Consider the following 20,373-nt stretch of genomic DNA (forward strand, 5'->3'; position numbering starts at 1 on the left):
CTTGTGTGTGTGTATGTGATATTTGTGCTGATAAATAAATAAAGGGATTTATACTAGTCTCCCTTTATTTATTTATCAGCACAAATATAACACAAATGTAACAAAAAGGTAACAGTAAAAATATTGGGATGGTCTCTTGTGACGAGCCGATGGACAGAGAATGGAAGTAGTGATATTCCTCCCATATTTGGGCATACCGGGGGTTGTAACTCACTCTCTCTCTCTCTCTCTCTCTCTCTCTCTCTCTCTCTCTCTCTCTCTCTCTCTCTCTCTCTCTCTCTCTCTCTCTCTCTCTCTCTCTCTCTCTCTCTCTCTCTCTCTCTCTCTCTCTCTCTATATATATATATATATATATATATATATATATATATATATATATATATATATATATATATATATATATATATATATATATATATATATATATATATATATATATATATATATATATTAGATTTTTTACAACCCCTGGTAAGCCCCAATTATGGGAGGAAGGTCACACTTCCACTCTCTGTCTTCGGCTCGTCACAAGAGACCATCCAGACAGAAACCCAATATTTTTTACTGTTGCCTTTTTGCTATATTTGTTATATTTATGCTGATAAATAAATAAAGGGAGACTAGTATAGATCTATTTCAAGCTATTTAGCTCTCATCAGCTAGCCATACCCTTACTGGGATTTGAACCTGGGCTATATTGCACACTAGGCATACTAGGCAAAGATCTTAGCCATTAGGCCACAGGCTCTTATCCGTTTATCAGCGAAGCCAGGGTGAAAGGTATCTATTAGATTTTTTACAACCCCTGGTAAGCCCCAATTATGGGAGGAAGGTCACACTTCCACTCTCTGTCTTCGGCTCGTCACAAGAGACCATCCAGACAGAAACCCAATATTTTTTACTGTTGCCTTTTTGCTATATTTGTTATATTTATGCTGATAAATAAATAAAGTATGCCTAGTGTGCAATATAGCCCAGGTTCAAATCCCAGTAAGGGTATGGCTAGCTGATGAGAGCTAAATAGCTTGAAATAGATCTATACTAGTCTCCCTTTATTTATTTATCAGCATAAATATATATATATATAGAGTTACAACTCTATATATATATAGAGCAAGTGTCTTTCTTTTCTTTCTTTCTTTTTTTGCTCTTCCCTTCTCATAACCTCAGTAAATAAGACCTATTCCTTACTGGAGTGGGATAAGGATGACTATTTTTCTCTGGAAACTGAGGGTTCATTAAGAGACAGGGGGGAGAACAAGGATAATATTAAGAGCAATTTTAAAGGAGGCTTGGATTTGATTGCCAAGAATTGCCTCCTGACAGCACAAACAGTTATTGCTATATTTGACCAGCTATTAGAAGCAAACAAAAAGATTGAAGAATTAAAGTCTCTAATGGGAAACTTCATTTCTAAATTAGATAAGGAAGCAAATAGCAAAGCCAATGCTTCAAAACATATTCTTAATTCATGGATAGCTCAAGTGGACTGGGAGCTTCAAGATAGAGAAGTCCTATAGTGACTGTTAAGCGAATTATCATGTGACCAATTTTACAACTATTTTTCCTGTGATGTTAAGAAAATCAGGTGGTTGTTAAGTGAATCATGGTTGTTAAATGAATCTTGCTTTCCAATTTGATTTTGTTTGTCAGAAACCAGTTGAGAAGGTTGCAAATCACAATCACATGCCCAAAGGTGCAGCAACTGTTATAAATGCAAGCTGGTTGCTAAGCAACCAAACAATGATCACATGACTTTGTGGGTGATCCATTGGTCTTAACTTTGAAGACCACTTGTTAGTCACTTTTTCCAAGGTTGTCATAATTCTGAACTCTTGTTAAACAGATGGTTGTAAGTTAAATACTACCTGTATAAATTTGTTCCTGGAAATAGTTCTCACTATGACTAGGGTGCCTAGTCATTACAAAGAATGTTCTTAATTTTAGAAAGCAGTGTGTTAAATTTATTTATTTTTCAAGAACTCAGTTTAATCTTTATTTAACTTTTACCATACATTTATCATTTAATACATAGACTTTCACATTCAAGTAAAACTTAATTATCTTTTTAACATATGGTATATGAAATACTCTTTGATTTTAGATATTTCTATTAGAGTATACTTTTGAAAAGGTTTTTCTTGGTTTTGCTCTTGAATTTTCCTTTGTAATGCAAAATCATAAACATAAACATTTTTTTAAAAAATATGACCTTGCTTTAGCTTTGCCTCAGATTCAAGTTTGGCAATTATTTTTTCCAAGAAAATATGATACATAACTTGTGATATGAATTATTTAATATAAAACCTTTCACATCGGGTTTAGTTCATTAACAACTATGACTCTTGGAGGATTTTTTAATTTATGAATTCTGAGGAAGTAGACAAACTAAATTTGGAAGCCTTGCCAACTGTAGCTAATATCCATAGCAACCTCAAGTAGATTGTGGTTGCCCAAGGATATTTGCTTCTTGTCCAAATATCCATTACTAACTTCTGTCTGGGCTACTGCAGTATCCTTATGTAAGGCTTCCTTGGTATGAAATGTGGAAACAAGATAACATTTTTTTTCTCTAAGGTTATTTGGAGAGAACAATATTTTGGATTTTGATTGACAGTTACACTGCCTGATTGTTACAGTTTTCTATATAGGGATTTAAATAATGTATTTATATATTTTGCATTATCTGGTGAAATATTACATGACTCATTCAACCCTGCCATTTCATTAATGGATGGAATTGCAAGCATTGTCTTTAGAACTGAAAACATACCCTTAATTCCACAGAGACATTAAAAATAAAAGGTTGCAATTTTGTTTTCCTCTTATAATTATCAATTATTAATGTCCCTGCTTCTCAAAGGCTTGATTGCCAATTTATTTCTACAAAGAATGTAGAGGTGGATGGATAGTTAAAATATTTCATGTGTTTTTTAAAATACTCTTCTTTAGCATTGCCTAAGATCACTATCAACATAGTCTCTGAATCACTTTTATTCTAAGGTTCAAAACAGAATGGGAGTTATCTGAAGAATACAGAATGATTCAGTTCAAATTATTTCTATTGAGATTGAAGCTTTTTATGGAAATGAGAGAAACTTTCAACTGAAATCAATTTTTAACATGATTGTATTGAATCTGCTGTTACTTTTTTTGCCACATATGACTTACCAGGGTGAAATAAAATGCAGAATCAGAAATCCTATCCCGATTGTTCATAATTATTTTCAACCAGGTGACTTAATTATTGGTGGCATTAGTTCGTTTATCTTCGTGCCTAAAGATGTACAAAACTTTGAAGAAGACCCTAATCATTCAACTGTTGGTGAACCCCTGTAAGATATGATGATGATAATGATGATGATGATGATGATGATGATGATGATGATGATGATGATAGCTATATCACACTAGATGCCATATTATGATGTTTCATGTTATGAATCACAAATAGATGTATTGCTACAGATACAGTATTGGTACTGCTCAAATAATTATATCTTTGTGCTCTATAAAAAAATGCACAGCTATAATGCATATTCCTTAAATCAAAGGGGGGGGTGTTTCAAACTAAATATTCAACTTTTTAAAATAAGTAGATCTTGATGATATAGAAGCTGTTGTCTCTTTGAGGTGAGAGTTAGCATGATTATATATAAACATAAGAATAATACTATTTATTTTGAGATATAATATAATTTGCTTCAGTGAAAAGTACAAGAAAATGTTCTTGGGGTGGGTGGATGATGTCTTCTCCTTAGTGTTAATTAATAAAATAAGCATTATTTTCCTCCTAAATTTTCCTTCTAGCAAGTTTTAACAACTAAATTTAGCAAAGCATATTTATACCACCATGAACAGTTATTCATTCAGTTTGGCATACTTGGTTGATGCTGTAAATTTCAGTGTTGCTGTGGCTTCAGCAAGATATATATAATCTTGGAGGAGATGATAAAAGTAAAGGTTTCTCCTATCTTATCATGTCCAACTCTCAGGGGCAATGCTCATCTCTATTTCTTAGTTGACGGAATCACTATTGCATTAAGACATTTTCTGTGCTCATTTGGCTAGCATGGCTATACAACATGGAAGGGTGCCACTTTATTTATCTACTAACATTTGCATGCTTTTGAACTGCTAGGTTGAACTGCTGCAGGAGCTCATCCTGTTATGCGATACTTGGGTCTTGAATCCAAGATGTCAGTTTTCCAGCTGACAAGCTCAGCATCTTCAACTGTTAAACCAGCATGACTCCAATGGAGAAATTAAAGAAGGATAAATTCAAAATGCTCCCCCCTTTTTTTCCATTTCATTCATTAAAATGACTCCTTCTCCAGGAAAATAAAAAATAACTAATCCAATTGTACTCCTCAATATATTTTTACAATACATATTCATTTTACATGTAGGGTAATCACTGTGTTCAGTTTCATATATGCAAAATTTCTTTAAAATAGTGGACTGCATCCCAAAAAAACCCAAGAAAGTCCAGTTGCCTCCTGAAAAAGCACCTTTGGGACAACATGACCTGGATGACTGAAAATCTCTACAAACTGAACCCAAGAAAACTCAGTGATTATTCTCCTAAAAACAATATCTAAACAGAATGCCAATTCATTAATTAGGTTACATGAAAAAGTGATTATTGCTGCCTAAGACACTATTTTGAAGAAAGTGAGTTTCACCGCCTTTTTAGGTGTAGAATTTCATTTGATGTAGCATCTAATTCCCATTACAGAATCCTTACCAAGTATTATCAGCATATTTTGGCCTTGATATTTGCTGTGAAGAAGATCAATGAAGACTTCCAGCTATTATCTAACATCACCTTGGGCTTCAGAATCTATGAGACTTATGGTGGGGAGTACACATATCATGCCACAATGGAGCTTTTCTCCGGTCAGAACCAATTCATTCCCAACTACAAGTGTGGCTTCAAGAACAAACTCATATCAGTTGTTGGGGCTATCGAACCTGCAATATCTTTCGATATGGCAGATATTTTAGGCATGTACAAAGTTCCACAGGTAAGATGCATTAATGATAAATTGTCCACACCTTGCTTTTTTGAGAGGGGGGATTTCAAGACCTTATTTTTTTTTATTTTCATATATATATTTCTGTAAACTATATTTAATTATATGTATTTATGAAACACAAATCAATGTGAATTCAGTTTCAGAATTTGATATGATAGATCAGTTTCAAAACTTAACCATTAATAAGCCCTGAAATTTGGATTTCTGTAGTTGTCCGATGCAAGTTGGAAAAAAGCTTCAATATTATTGTAATCAATCTTCATTCAATCATAAACTAGCAGATGAAACATCAGAATTAATTAGGATAACAAATAATTATATTTTTTTTCTAAAATATTATAAAAGGATTAAAACAGACACTGAGATATTATGTACAAAATTTAAAACTATTTAACTCTGATAAAGGAAATAAAATCAAATTGATCTGATAATATCAATTTAATATTAAAACAAGTCAGAACAACCAGGTTATTTAATAAAGAATGGAGATTCCTGGCAAATATCTGCTAAAATGGGGCAATAACATCCCATTATTACAATTCAACCGTATTCCTCCATCCCATGGACAAAAGGGGTGTTTTGGTATCTCTTTCAGTAATGGTTGTTGGGAGGGCATTGAATCAGAATAAGGATAAAGCCCTACTGAACCTCTCCACCAATTTGGAATTTTTAGTGTTCCAAACTCACTAGAAAATAATGAACACAGAGTACTTCTCCAATGTATATTTCAATCTTTGTATATAACCTCATAAAACTTTCTGTGTTGTTTGTATAGTTGATTTTTAAAAACATGACATAGTTATTTAATATTATGCTATATTTCTTTGTGCCATACTGTAAAAGGAAGGGAGGGAGGGTGAGAGGGAGGGAGAGAAGGAGTCAAGCCTAAATCTTACTTTTAGGAATTTCATAAAAACAAATTCTGAAGATAATACTATATCAAGAAAGCACATAATTTTATATTTCTTCCACAATGGAAAGCTTCATACATAAATTATTCATGAGTGCAGGTAAATTTGACAAAATGAGCTTATAAATTCTATGTTGTTAAAAAAACATTTCACAGAAACATTATTTCCACTATAGAAGAAAGAAAAATATTCAGTTTGTGAAAAAGTGATTGGAATTCATAAAATTGTACAATTGTGGCAACACAATTACCAGCTAATAAAGTATAATCTTTATTGTCATTGTACTTAAATACAATGAAATCGGTTAATCTTTAGTAACTACCTGTGGGTGTAGACTAGTTTTTGCCTAACTCCACTGTGACACCAGGAGCTCTGATTTCCAGAAATATATTGTGCACAAAATAATGAGATATTTCAGAGTTCTTTTATTTAAAAATTTTTAAACATTTTCTTTTGTTAGACAATTTCTTCTTTTTTTCATTTTCCTATCTAATTTTTATTTCTATAGTTCCTATATGGCCCTACTCCAAGTATGGAAGGTAAAACTGATATCCCTTTCTACTACCATATGGTTCCAGATGAGGAATTCAGTTTTAGGGGAATTCTTCAACTACTTTTGCACTTCCAGTGGACTTGGATTGGGATCCTAGTAAAGGGACATGGTGGACCAAATTTTGAGAACTTAATTTTTTCAGAGTTTGCTCTCTATGGCATCTGCATTGCCTTCTTAGAGCAACTCAAGCCAATTTATATCAACAATGTGTCTGATGGACTCAAATGGCTTGTGGAAACCTTCTATGTTTTTATGAACAGTAAAGCTAATGCTGTGATAATCAATGATAACTATGTTCTACATTTGAGATGGTTGTTATATGTACCTGAAATGGAATCACTATCTATAAAACCTAAAGGTAAGGTATGGATTGTGACCAATCAAATGGGTCTTGCCTCATTCTTTTATCAAAGGACCTGGGATATCCAAATCCTTCAAGGCACTCTGTCTTTTGCAACTTCTTCAAATGATGTTGAAGGATTTCAGCATTTTCTTCAGACAAGAAACCACACTTTATTCTCTCACCAAGATGGTTTCATAAAAGATGTTTGGGAGCATGCATTTGGCTGTGTATTTTCAACACCTTCTTCAAATGAGGAAACTGAGGGTGTCTGCAGTGGGAAGGAGAAACTGGAGACCCTTCCTGGGGCTTTTTTTGAAATGAGGATGACCAGTCATAGTTACAGTATATACAATGCAGTGTATGCTGTGGCACATGCTTTACATGCCATGCAGTTGGCCAAACAACCACACAGGAGAATATTGAGTGGCAGGACACTGAATCTCCATGATCCACAACCATCGCAGGTAATTTTGTAAAGAGTTGAAAATGCTCGGACTTAATTTCCACTGACACTGATTGTAAACAGATACATGTTGACTTTTACAGATGATTACCATATTTTTGGAGTATAAGATGCACCTCAGTATAAGATGTGCCAAGGTTTTAAAAAGGCAAATAAAAAAAATTGCACTCTGTAAACCTCCCAAGAATGGCCCATTTTTTATGAAAATGGGCCCGTTCCCCCCCCCAAAAAAAGGCACGAATAGCCTTTAGGGTGCTTGCAGAGTGCTCCTGAGGGAGTGGGGGCAAAAATGAGCAATAACAGCCCATTTTCTATGAAAATGAGGCTGTTTTTCATTAAAAAGAGGGCATGGATAGCCTTTAGGAAGCTTATAGAGTGCTCCTCGGGGCTCGGGGTGGTGGTAAAATTAAGCAAAAAACTGGCCGTTTTTTTTTGCTCATTTCTGCCCTTCCCAGCCCCCCAGGAGTTCTCTAAAAGCTTCCTAGAGGCTCTGCGTGGCCATTTTGGTCAAGGAGGTGGGTTTTCAAGAAGAAAAAAATGCTGTATTCAGTGTATAAGACACACCCAGATTTTCAGCCTCTTTTTTGAGGGAAAAAGGTGCATCTTATACTCCCAAAAATATGGTATATTTATCTTTTGTTATTTGATGAGCAAGCAAAAAAACCAAGGTACATGTATGTGTGACTTGTGAGTAACATAGATACTGGGAACCTTTGGATTAGGGTTTCCTGAGGATATAGGTATAAATGTACAGCAGAAAACATGAATACCACAAAAAGGAAGGGATTTATAGCAGCCTAGTGTGTCCTATATGCCACATCCCAATGGAACAGTAGAGAAAGGAAAAATTGCTCTATAAAAGATGAGAAGGATTCTATAGGGTTTAGTACTAATAAGAAAATATTTGGAAGAAGCTGTCACCACTGCCACCTACATGTAAAGGATCCTGATAAATGTTACAGATTGAAAGCCAAGCAATTTGTGGCATGGGAGGAGGTACTTTAGATCAGGGCCTTCCAACCCAGGTCCATGGACTGGCATTCCAGAAAATGGGACACACAAAGAAGCAAAGCTTCACCTATGGAAAGCAGGCAGCATACAAAACCACAATCCCTCTGGTCCACCGAAAAACCTCTCTCCATGGAACTGGTCCCTGGTGCCACAAATGGGGCTACTGCTCTAGAGTGCTAAATTCTACGGTTAATGCTTACATGCCAGACAAAGGGAACCAAAATGAATTGTCATTAAGGTGGTTGGATACACACAGTACTGTAAATCTCTGCATGAATTCTTAAGATATTGCAGTTTTATTTGTATGTAAGGAAAAAAGGACTGTAATTTTAAAATCTCAAATCATATTTCTGATGTTCATATGAACAAAGCAGCTTTGAAAATGGTTTTCATAATGTACCCAGAATTTGATTGCAAGTCAAAGTCTGAAGGAAATTGATTACTGAACTCTTCTGCCTCCTCCTGTGCATTCTTTCTCCATTTCATTAAAGCAATTTTCTGTAGCTTTGGCAACTTCACACTATTTGCAATCCAGTGAGGCTTCTAAACTGCTATTCACAAGTATCAGAGAAGAATTTAAACCAAGAATAGGATTTACTAGGGAAACAGGTTCAGTTTAAGTGAATAAATAACTCAGTTTTAGTCTTCCTTTTATCTATTCTGAAATAGGTAATGCATTAAATGGCAATATTAAAGAAAATTATATAGTTATATTTGACAGACTGATAAAACTCATTTACAAATAGGCAAATTAGTTTCAAAATTATATACATAACAAATAAGTACCTATCTACATGAAAATAGTATAGAACTGTTTATGAATTAGAAACAAGTTTAAAAGATGAAGAATAAACTTACACACACACACACAAAGAAATTGACCAAAACAATATGGAAAACCTTGGCCATGTTCACCAACTTCAGTGCCTCTGTCAGAGATGTCAGTCTTTGTCCAGCTCATCATGTTCAGGCAACTCATATATCAGTATAAAAGTTTTTCTGTACCTGTTTCTTTTTAACCAAGTAGTTGACTGGATTAAGTCCTGATTTGAATGAAAGGAATGCATACAGTATTAACTGCTTCTATATATTAACTGTAGTCACATTTTTGTTTTAAAAAATGCCCATTTTTTTTCTATATTCAGCTTCACTTTTTTTTGAAAAGGCTCTCATTTAACAATAATGTTGGAGATAAAATTTATTTTGACCAAAATGGAGAATTGATTTCAGGACTGGATATTGAGAACTGGATTACTTTCCCCAACCAGTCCTTTCATCGAGTGAAAGTTGGAAAGTTGGATCCCTGGGCTGCTGAAGACCAAATGTTCACCATCCATGAGGAAGCCATCACCTGGCACAGCACTTTCAACCAAGTAGGTTCTGAATGTAGATAATTTTGCTTGAATGTGAGATGATATCTAAATAATAACCACATTTAATTTAACACAAAAATAATATTGTAGACTTACAGTATTCTATCAATTGATGTGAATGTCTAGAAATGGGAATAATGTACATACACACACACAAACACACACACACACATGAGAATATTTGTAATTCACGGTTGAAATGAGGGCTTCTTGGTGTTCTCTGATCTTACATGTTTTCTTGCAGATGTTTCATTACCCAACTATATAACATCATCACTTCTATTTTCATACACACAGTATTGTAATGGATAGTGTAATTTGTATATACCTAAATCATTTTAGTGTTGCTATTGATTGAAAATACTTGTGTCTGATAGCAAATTATTTTGCAAAGTTTTATATACTCAATGCATTTTATTTCTTAGGTTAGGCATACAAAAGATGCAGAGCAAAAAAAATATGTTCACTATCTTAATTTTTATTTCTCTAATACTTTACAAGAAGCTTATAAGTATACAAAGTTTAGAGAGATTGTCTGATCAAATTGAGCCTAATTTCTAAAATAGAAAAAAAATCACAATGAATTCATTAATTTTGTGTATAATGTCCATATAATCCAAAAATAAGAAATGTCTGGAGATTTGGATGAATTTCACTGAAATATGTATAGAATTAATGCATGATTTGAATTTAAAATGTTTCACAAAGTATAAGTAACCAAGTTATTTAAACAAGTTGTTGAGCAGCAGATATAATCCAATCTTGCATAGTTTTGATATTTATGATTTTGAAGAACAAGAAAATATCCTTAAAATTATCCTATATTTGCTAAATATCAGTTCACCATGATTTTACTTTTTTTTTCTAAATATTGGATTGAATGCTAATATTTTCTTTCTTATTTTATTTATTGGGCAGACATTACCTATTTCAGCGTGTACTGAGAGCTGCCTCCCTGGTTATTTCAGGAAGAAACAGGAGGGGAAGCCATTTTGCTGCTATGATTGCCTTCCATGCCCTGAAGAGAAAATTTCAAAACAAAAGGGTAATAATAGATTTATGAAAGCAGTTAATCTTATGGTTATAAAGGACATAGAAGGCAGATCCATATATACAAACTACATTATAGACTTCCATTTTTCACCAGAATATCAGTAAAATAAGGAATTCCTCATTATTTGACAGCAAAGCAGAGTTTAAAAGCAAAGAGTTTAAAACCTGGTGGCATTACATTAATTGGGGGCTCTGGAGTTACATTTCTTATGTAAATATCCTTGCCACATCAACATGACAATGATATAAATTACATATTCTATAAACACATTTACTTGTTTATTGATATATTTAATATATATATACCATTTTTCATTAAAAAAGAACAAAACTACATTGATGTGATTTACTGTGTGTGTCTGTATGTGTGTGTATGTATGTATGTATGTATGTATGTATGTATGTATGTATGCATGTATGTGTATGCACGCACACGAGTGCCCATGCCCCCCTATATATATAAAATTTAGAGTCACAACCCCTGGTAAGCCCCAATTAGCAACTTATTTAGTAAAAAAGAAAATTTTCTGCTCATTTTTAGTGGAATATTTAATATTAAATTTAATACTAAATATTAAATATTAAATGTAGTAGGATTATCTATTGGTCTTTGTTGTCCTATATAGGTAGAGTATAAAGCAAGTTGTAGAATAGTATTTTCACATGTTATGATTTTATTTGAATAAATATCAGTAATATTTGTAGAAATCAACAATTGATTGTAAAAAGCTTTTAAAATTAGCTACTCTGTTTCTCTGTTTCTTTGATAAGTAGATCAGGAGTATATGTGTTACTAGGATGTTTATTTAAAAAGGACAGTGTTATGATGCATTTAGTCTTGTAACCTAGATACATATGTAGATAGGAAACAAGGATCAGCTGAACTAGAAAGAACACCATTTAAACAGAATGCACCTTGTGGGTTTTTTGTAGATATTTTTCTTGTTAATTGTTATATTGTATTAGAAAATATTATAAAATGTAGAAAATAGCTGAATCCATTTGCTTATACAAAACTAGTAATTGTGATAATTCAGATAAATTAAATCTTTAATGTGAGTGAAAGGTTTTTACCGATATTCTGTAAAATTTTCACATGATTTACAGTGTTTATAAACATTTATATCTTACAAGCCAAACTGTAACTATTAGTATTTGCTCTAATGTATTGATATATTTAGTATATGGAAGCCATCCTTGCTTGATTTTGGTTAAACTTATGTTGTGAATATATGTTGTTAGCTTTGTCAATGCTGTATATTTTCCAAGTTTATATTGGAGATATTGCTGGAATTGTATTTCCCAGTTAATACAACTGTGAACAGAATAGAAATAGAAATCGCAGTAGCAATAGCATTTAAACTCATACACTGCTTCACAATGCTTTATAGCCCTCTCAAACCTATTTACAGAATCAGAATGTACCTTCTTTGTAGGGATTCCTGGCATGTGACCTCTTTTAGTGAAGTCTTGGCAAATATTGAGCTTGTTAAACAGATAAATATAGTTTAACAAAATAAATACAGACCATCTCAATATGTAGAAAGATACATACATATATTTATTCCATCTTACTAAGAAAAATAATGATTCAATTACAGTTTTGTTCCATACAGCATCAACCTTGTGAACTCTCAAACTCTCTCTTTATACTCTCTCTCTCTCTCTCTCTCTCTCTCTCTCTCTCTCTGTGTGTGTGTGTGTGTGTGTGTGTGTGTGTGTGTACTGTATGTAATATGACCTCTTTTAGTGAAGTCTTGAAAAATATTGAGCTTGTTAAACAGATAAATATTAACAAAATAAATACAGACCATCTCAATACATAGAAAGATACATACAGATTCCATCTTTCTAAAATGCAATAATGATTCAGTTACAGTTTTGTTCCGTACAGCATCAATATTCTCCCTCCCTCCCTCTCCCTCTCTCTCTCCCGCTCCCTCCCTCCCCCTTACCCCCTCTCTCTCCTGTATGTAATGGCATGGGTATATGTGTTGTATCTATGGGTATGGATAGAAATACTGTATATTTTTCTTTGAGAGTAGGCAACAGAATTTCACTTTTAATGTGTGCCAGTGTGCTGACAGTAAAAAATGACAAAGATATGCAAAAGAGAATATGATGTTTTGTGCGTGTGTGACTTCCACAAAACTGTCTAAGAAAATAAATTCAACATGTATGGGTCCTTTCCCAATTGCTAAGCAAATAAACCCAGTAGAATTTGATTTAAAATTGCCAGCATCAATGAAAGTTCACTATGTATTCCACTGCTCTTCACTTCTGCAAGTGGTGGTACCCTGAATTCTGAGTTCACAGATGTCTTCCTTTTCCCATATGGATGAGGGAGGAAAAGTGCAAGGTGAAGGTGGTGCTAAACACAGACAGAAATGACTTGAATACTCGATACACTGGAAAGTTACCTAGAGTTTGAGAAGCCATGCTAGGCAGCAATGGATGTACATGTACTACAATTGGTGCACTGCTTTCACAACCAATACCCAAACAAAACCCATTCTTAGTAACTACTAATCTTCCAGGACTTAGGTACTGACCAAGATGAGCAAAATGACTTTTTCTATGAGATAGATGACACCCTAGGTATATCACATTGCGGAAGATGGAAGCAACCAAATAGAAGGCTTGAGAAATAACCAAGATACTTGGGGGCTGGGGGTTGAGTGAGACAATCAGATTATTATTATTATTATTATTATTATTATTATTATTATTATTATTATTATTATTTATTTGTCTTGTATGCTGCCCACTCCCGGAGGACTCCGGACGGCTCACAAAAGACAAGGGAGAGAGGGGAACAAGACAAAGAAAACATATTAAAAACAAAACCAACATTCACAATTTCTATGGAGGTAGATGCTTCTCAGCTCCCCCAGCCTGCTGGAACAGCCAGGACTTGGTGGCTTTGCGGAAGGCCGGGAGGGTAGTAAGAATCTGGATCTCAACAGGGAGCTCGTTCCAGAGGGCCGGAGCTGCAACAGAAAAGGCTCTCCCCCGGGGAGTTGCCAGCCGACATTGGCTGGCAGATGGAATCCGGAGGAGACCCAGCCTGTGCGATCTAATTGGTCTGAGAGAGGTAATCGGCAGGAGGCGGTCTCTAAGGTACCCAGGTCCGATGCCATGTAGGGCTTTATAGGTAGTGACCAGCACCTTGAAGCGGATTCGGAGACTAATAGGTAGCCAGTGCAGCTTGCGGAGGATAGGTGTAACGTGGGTGTACCTTGGTGTACCCACAATCGCTCGCGTGGCTGCATTCTGGACTAATTGGAGTCTTCGAACACTCTTCAAGGGCAGCCCCATGTAGAGCGCATTACAATAATCCAGTCTTGAGGTCACGAGGGCGTGAGTGACTGTCTGAAGGGCCCCCCGATCCAGGTAGGGTCGCAATTGGTGCACCAGGCGAACCTGGGCAAAGGTCCCCCTGGTCACAGCCGACAGATGGTGTTCTAGAGTCAGCTGTGGGTCCAGGAGGACTCCCAAATTGCGAACCCTCTCTGCATATAATTTCACCCCCCAGCCTGAGAGATGGAACAGTTGGACAATCTTTGGGAGGGAACATCAGAAGCCACTCGGTCTTGTCTGGATTGAGTGCCAACTTGTTTGCTCCCATCCAGACTCTAACAACCTCCAGGCACTGGCACATCACTTCTACTGCTTCACTGAGTTGGCACGGGGCAGACAGATACAGCTGCGTATTGTCTGCATATTGGTGATACTTAATCCCGTGCCGGCGTATGATTTCACCCAGCGGCTTCATGTAGATGTTAAATAGGAGGGGGGACAGGACCGAACCCTGCGGCACCCCATACTTGAGGGGCCTTGGGGTCGATCTCTGCCCTACGACCAACACCGACTGCGACCTGTCCGAGAGGTAGGAGGAGAACCACCGCAAAACGGTGCCTCCCACCCCCACCTCTCGCAACCGTCGCAGAAGGATACCATGGTCGATGGTATCGAAAGCCGCTGAGAGGTCAAGAAGCACAAGGAAAGAGGGGTGACCCCTATCCCTGGCCCGCCAGAGATCATCGATCAGCGCGACCAAAGCAGTTTCCATGCTGTAACCAGGCCTGAAACCCGACTGAAAAGAGTCTAGATAATCGGCTTCATCCAAGGACCGTCGGAGTTGCGAGGCCACCACTTTCTCAACAACCTTTCCTACAAAGGGAAGGTTGGAGACTGGACGATAGTTGCTCAAGATGGCTGGGTCCAAAGACGATTTCTTCAGGAGGGGTCTCACCACCGCATCCTTTAGGAGGGGTGGGAAGATTCCCTCTCGGAGAGAGGTGTTCACAATCGTTTGGATCCAGCCATGTGTCACCTCCCTGGCTGGTCGAGACCAGCCAGGAGGGACACGGGTCCAGTATACAAGTGGAGGCACTCACCGCTCCCATGGCCTTGTACACTTCAACAGGAGAAGCCCGTTGAAACTCAATCCATAAAGCATGCTCAAGACCCTCCCCCGGTACCTCGGCTGGTATCGTGCAATTGGAGTCCAGCTCTGTCCGAATCCGAGCGACTTTATCCTTCAAATACTGAACAAATTCCTCAGCTCTACCCTGTAGAGGGTCACCCACATCCCTCCCTTTCAAGAGGGAGCGGGTTATTCTAAACAAGGTGGCTGGGCGCGATTCAGTGGATGCAATAAGGGCGGCAAAATGCGAACATTTCGCCACCCGTATTGCCACGAGATTGGCTCTAATAAAGGCTCTCATCAGTGCTCGGTCTGACTCAGTTTTACTGGCCCTCCAGCGGTGCTCTAGGCGTCTCTTTTGGCGTTTCATCTCCCGGAGTTCCTCGGTGAACCAAGGAGCCCTCCTGGATCCGCCGCCTCGGAGAGGTCGCAAAGGCGCAATCCGGTTTAGAGCCCCTGCCGCCACTATATTCCAAGCAGCGACTAAGGACTCCATCGGATTGTTGACGATAGTGTCAGGTATTTCTCCAAGCGCCGTCTGAAACCCCATTGGGTCCATCAGGCGCCTGGGGCAGAACCACCTAATTGGTTCCTCCTCCCTACAGTGGGGGATTGGCCTCCGAAAGTCAAGCCTCAGCAGGAAGTGATCAGACCATGACAAGGGCAAGGTTTTAATGCCCTTCAACTCTAGATCACATCTCCACTGCTCCGACAGAAATACAAGGTCAAGTGTGTGACCCACTGAATGAGTTGAACCTCGAATTACTTGGGTCAAGTCCATGGCTGTCATGGAAGCCATGAACTCCTGCGCCCCATCAGTGCGTTCACCAAGTGTAGGCAGGTTGAAATCCCCCAGAACCATAAGCCTGGGGAACTCCACCGCCAACTCGGCTACTCTCTCGAGGAGCGAGGGGAGGGCTATTGAAACGCTGTTGGGAGGTAGGTACGTTAGCAACAGACCTACTTGACCACCAAGGTCCAGCTTCATCAACAGGGACTCACACCCGACAAACTCCGGAGCAGGGATCCTACGAGGAACTAAAGACCCTTGGACGATGACAGCCACTCCTCCACTCCTTCCCTGGGATCGCGGCTGATGAAGCACCTGAAAACCTTCTGGGCACATTTCAGTGAGGGGGACTCCTCCCTCTGGGCCCAGCCAGGTCTCAGTAATACATGCCAGGTCTGCCCCCTCGTCTAAAATTAGGTCCCAGACAAGGGGAGCTTTGTGAACCACAGACCTGGCATTTAGCAACAACAGCCTGAGACCAGGGCCCTGACAATTCTCACCACCTGGCCCTGGAGTGGAACTAACAGGGCCGGAAGGAGGGATCTCTGTGATGTAGTGAACCCTCCTTCCCCGGTAATGGCCAGCCCTGAAGTTCCCATCATACCTGCCCCTCCCCATAGTGACCATAATGCTCCAGCCCTCCCCCGCTACTGTAGACCCCACAACCCCTCCCACAGCTCCCGCACCATCCAGCAGGCAATCCTTAACACTCATTCTAGGACGGGAAGTAAGTCTGGGCCCCTACCACTTCTGCAGTGGCACTCAGTGGAGGAGACACCGGGCAATACTCTCAACCCTCTCATACACACGCAGCCACTCACCCATGCAGTCCCCACAAAATAAGTTAAACACAAAAAATACAACAGTATGAATTTTAAAAAAAGTGGGTGCAAACATTAACCAAGCATGCCATTCACACTACATTCCTAAAAAATTCGCGGAGCACTGCGCTAGTGCGATGTAAGATAATGGTGTGCAGATGGAGGGCGAGCTGCTCCGCTCTTCTCCCCTCCTCTGAGTCCTAGAAGAGCTTCCCAGGCCACGGGTCCAAAGTCAGTAGCATATAAAGTGGCTGTAAGCGGAGAGGGCACGGGATAAGGGTCCGGTATTGGTACACAGCAGCTGTCCAGTCCTACGTCCTCCGGATCCAACAAACAATTTATGGCCCCCATGTCGGGGGGTAGTTCTTCTCCTTCCCCTGAGATTGAGCAGGGTCCAGAATCCAGGGGGGGAGAGTCTGTGGGGCCAACATCTGGGACTGGCCCGAGCTGTTCCAGAAGATGGGATAAAGGGCGCCAATTCCTACAGAGCCAAGTCCTGACCCCTATGGCTGCCATCATTTACCACTCCTAGCCCTACTCCAACCTTATCCTACTACTAAACCTAATCCTAACCTAAAGCTAATCCTAATTCTAAGCCTAAACCAAAAACTAACACCAACCCAAACTAAACTCACCCATTCTAACCCTACACCAGCCTAATCCTAATAACCCCAGCATAGCTTAGCCCTAGCCCCCACACTAACTCTACCCCCAACCCTAGCCACGACCCCAACCCCGGTCTCCACTAGCCCTGCCCCAAGGCCGAGAGCACCCACAGATGGTACAGTCTCCAGTACTTATACCTAAAACTATATCTAATCTATGCCTAAACTATATCCTAAATCTATATCTAATCTATGCCTAAACTATCTATAACTATAAACCTAAACCTAACTAAATCTACCTAATTAACTGGAGCTATGGCAGGCAGCAAACAGTCAGAGGGAGGGCAGATAGAATGACCAGAGCAGATGGCCCCAGCCGAGGCGAAGGAGAATCAATGCTGGGTAGGGAGATGGTAAGGCTTGCCGGTAATGGAGAGGGACAGGAGTGGTATCCGAAAGGCTGCGATGGAAAAAAAGGAGGGGGAGGCATCCAGGCCTCTCACTGACTCAGCAATGGACGATGTCAGCACGGCGCCGCCCTTCTCCGCTCCGAGCAGAACCTGACAGGGGCGGAGGGGCGCAAGGGCGAGAGGAGAGAGGTGAGAGGAGAGGCTGGAAAGGGCGAGCAAGGCATTGGGGGGTGGAGGGAATGGCCACAGCGGCGGTACGCGCAGCCAGCCGCCAAATCCGCCAATCCCACAGAACTCTGTTCCAGATGGTCTCAATCGAACAGATCTCCCAATCCCCCCTGCTCACTGCTCACCACATAGATGAAATAAAAAAACAGAGTTCAGCTCCAGTTGGAAAAGCAGCCGCTCAGATAGAATCAAAGGCAAGCATCCAAGATTTAAAACGCAGCATTCAACAGAGCGGCGCCGCCATCTCTCCTCTACGCCATGAAGCAGCTCCAGTTCCAGGCCTCGGCAAATCCACAGCTAGGAAAGCGACTGGAGATGGCTGATGTTCAAATGCCAGTCCCCACTCGATCCGTGAAATACAGTCCTTCCAGGACCTTATGTCAAAGTTGTCACGGACTCCGGAGGCTCTTCTAAGATCTTCTTTTGTCTCGCCGGCTTCTATCGGGCGAGAAGCCAGGCAGCCAGCCAGGTCCTGCACATGTGTGGCAACAACCTCTGTAGGCACAGTGGAGTTACTGAATGCCTTGTGCCATTTTAGGAGTTAACTGACAGAAGATGGGAATGACAGAGGCCATAACCATTTTCCCCTGAGAACTTGAAAGAGGCAGATGAGTCTGAGTGGGAGGGTGATGTAGGTATGTAGTAAGTCATTGCTTGACCAGGCAAAGTTTTGCTGCCTAGGGAATAGTCTGATAAGAGCTAGGATAGAGCACAGTTACACAGAGGGTGGAATAAGAGATTCAGAAGGGCCTGTTCCTAAATTATTGAGTTGTAAAAGTATCAGCAGGAGAATTTTATTTTCATACTTACAAGATTCTGCTAATATATAGTAAAGTAGAATTAGGTTCCTGGGTTTGAATTTCTTATCTGGTCTACCTAGTATGACTGATAGAAATTAAGAAGCACTTACTAAGATGAAAGAAATTTAAATTGTCACTTTTGGGGAGAATCTTTATGAATATTTTGCCAATAATTATGTTATAGTTTCAGATAATATCTGATTATAAATCATACAACTGATGTATTATTTAAAGATAATGGAATGGAATAGAATAGAATAGAATTCTTTATTGGCCAAGTGTGATTGGACACACAAGGAATTTATCTTTGGTGCATATGTTCTTAGTGTAGAGAAAAAATACATTCATCAAGAATCATAAGATACAACACTTAGTGATAGTCATAGCTTATTAATAAGAAATCAATTCATATTAGGAAACAGTATAAATCATAAAAATACAAACAACATGGTTATAGACATGAGTGGGAGGAGATAGGTAATAGGAAGGATAAGAAGAATGATAGTAATACGATCTTAGTAAATAGCTACATCTAACTTTATATCTCAAGGAAAAAGTAAGATAAATATAAAGTTTAACAAGATGAAAATGAAAGATGTGGACTGGCTTTTATTGGATTTGAAATTGTATTTTGTTGCTTGTTGTTTGGCCTGGATGAAATAGTGTTGACAAGAAACTAGACATTTTTACAGTTAGATGGTCATGACCTGAAATTTGGATGCAGTGGTATTTAGGTGTGATTAATTTAAAATTAATGTAGATTTTAAACAGCATAGTAGATGTGTTATATTGAGCATTTTGAATAGATATAAATCTAGGTTGGGTCCACAAATACTTTTATCGATCTCAGCTCAAGAAACATGTCATGGAAAAGAAACAGTAAACCAAGAGAAATGTTGACATACCATGTATTATTGGAAAATTGTCATCATTTTCATAAATATATATGAAAACAATATTTTAGCCATTGCCAGCCCACTGCAGGATGAAGGCCCTCTTCCACATTTTCCCAACCAATATAGTCCTGAACTTTCTTTTGCCAATGGAGCCCACAATACTTGCTAATGTCGTTGATTAATTTCGCTTTAGATTTCTTTTGCAGAAACTTTTTATCAAGTGAGATCCATTCTATGATTGTTTTGGTCGACCTGCCATCAAATCTTCTTGCTGTATGGACAGCCCATTTTCACTTCAATCCTTTTACTCTCTTGATGATATCATAAAATTTTGTTTGTTATATATACTCATGACCTCAGAATGCAGACATAAAGTGGAGAAAAACTAGCCTTAAATAATAATTGTTATAAAAAGTAAGTGTACTTTCATGTTGATTTAGGGCAATCGTGTGAGTTTTTTATAGTATATAATGTTGCTCTAAACTAAGGTGACCAGATTTTCAGATTGGTAAAGAGGGACACCTTTGACCGGGGGGGGGTGGGGTTGATTAAAAATTTTATATGGAGCAACAAAAATTTTCATACAATGCAAAAATAGTATTGTAATGTTTTTTTTATTTCAACATAACTACAATTTACAAATATAAA

The 20,373-nt window shown here is 38.4% G+C and overlaps 1 protein-coding gene across 1 annotated transcript in view; it reads left to right on the forward strand.

Moving 5' to 3' along the window:
- Positions 1-3,162: 3,162 nt before the first annotated feature.
- LOC106539805 (vomeronasal type-2 receptor 26-like) overlaps positions 3,163-20,373 on the forward strand; it is a 34,670-nt gene continuing 17,459 nt past the window's right edge. The window contains exons 1-5 of the mRNA XM_087714622.1: positions 3,163-3,335; positions 4,739-5,027; positions 6,459-7,310; positions 9,466-9,693; positions 10,612-10,738. Of these exons, the coding sequence (XP_087570748.1) occupies positions 3,163-3,335; positions 4,739-5,027; positions 6,459-7,310; positions 9,466-9,693; positions 10,612-10,738 (1,669 nt within the window). The remainder of the gene's footprint in view (positions 3,336-4,738; positions 5,028-6,458; positions 7,311-9,465; positions 9,694-10,611; positions 10,739-20,373) is intronic.

This window comes from Thamnophis sirtalis, unplaced genomic scaffold (assembly GCF_051295495.1).
Source record: "Thamnophis sirtalis isolate CommonGarterSnake01/CBP01778 unplaced genomic scaffold, rThaSir2_p1.2 scaffold_4, whole genome shotgun sequence".
NCBI classification, from domain to species: Eukaryota; Metazoa; Chordata; class Lepidosauria; order Squamata; family Natricidae; genus Thamnophis; species Thamnophis sirtalis.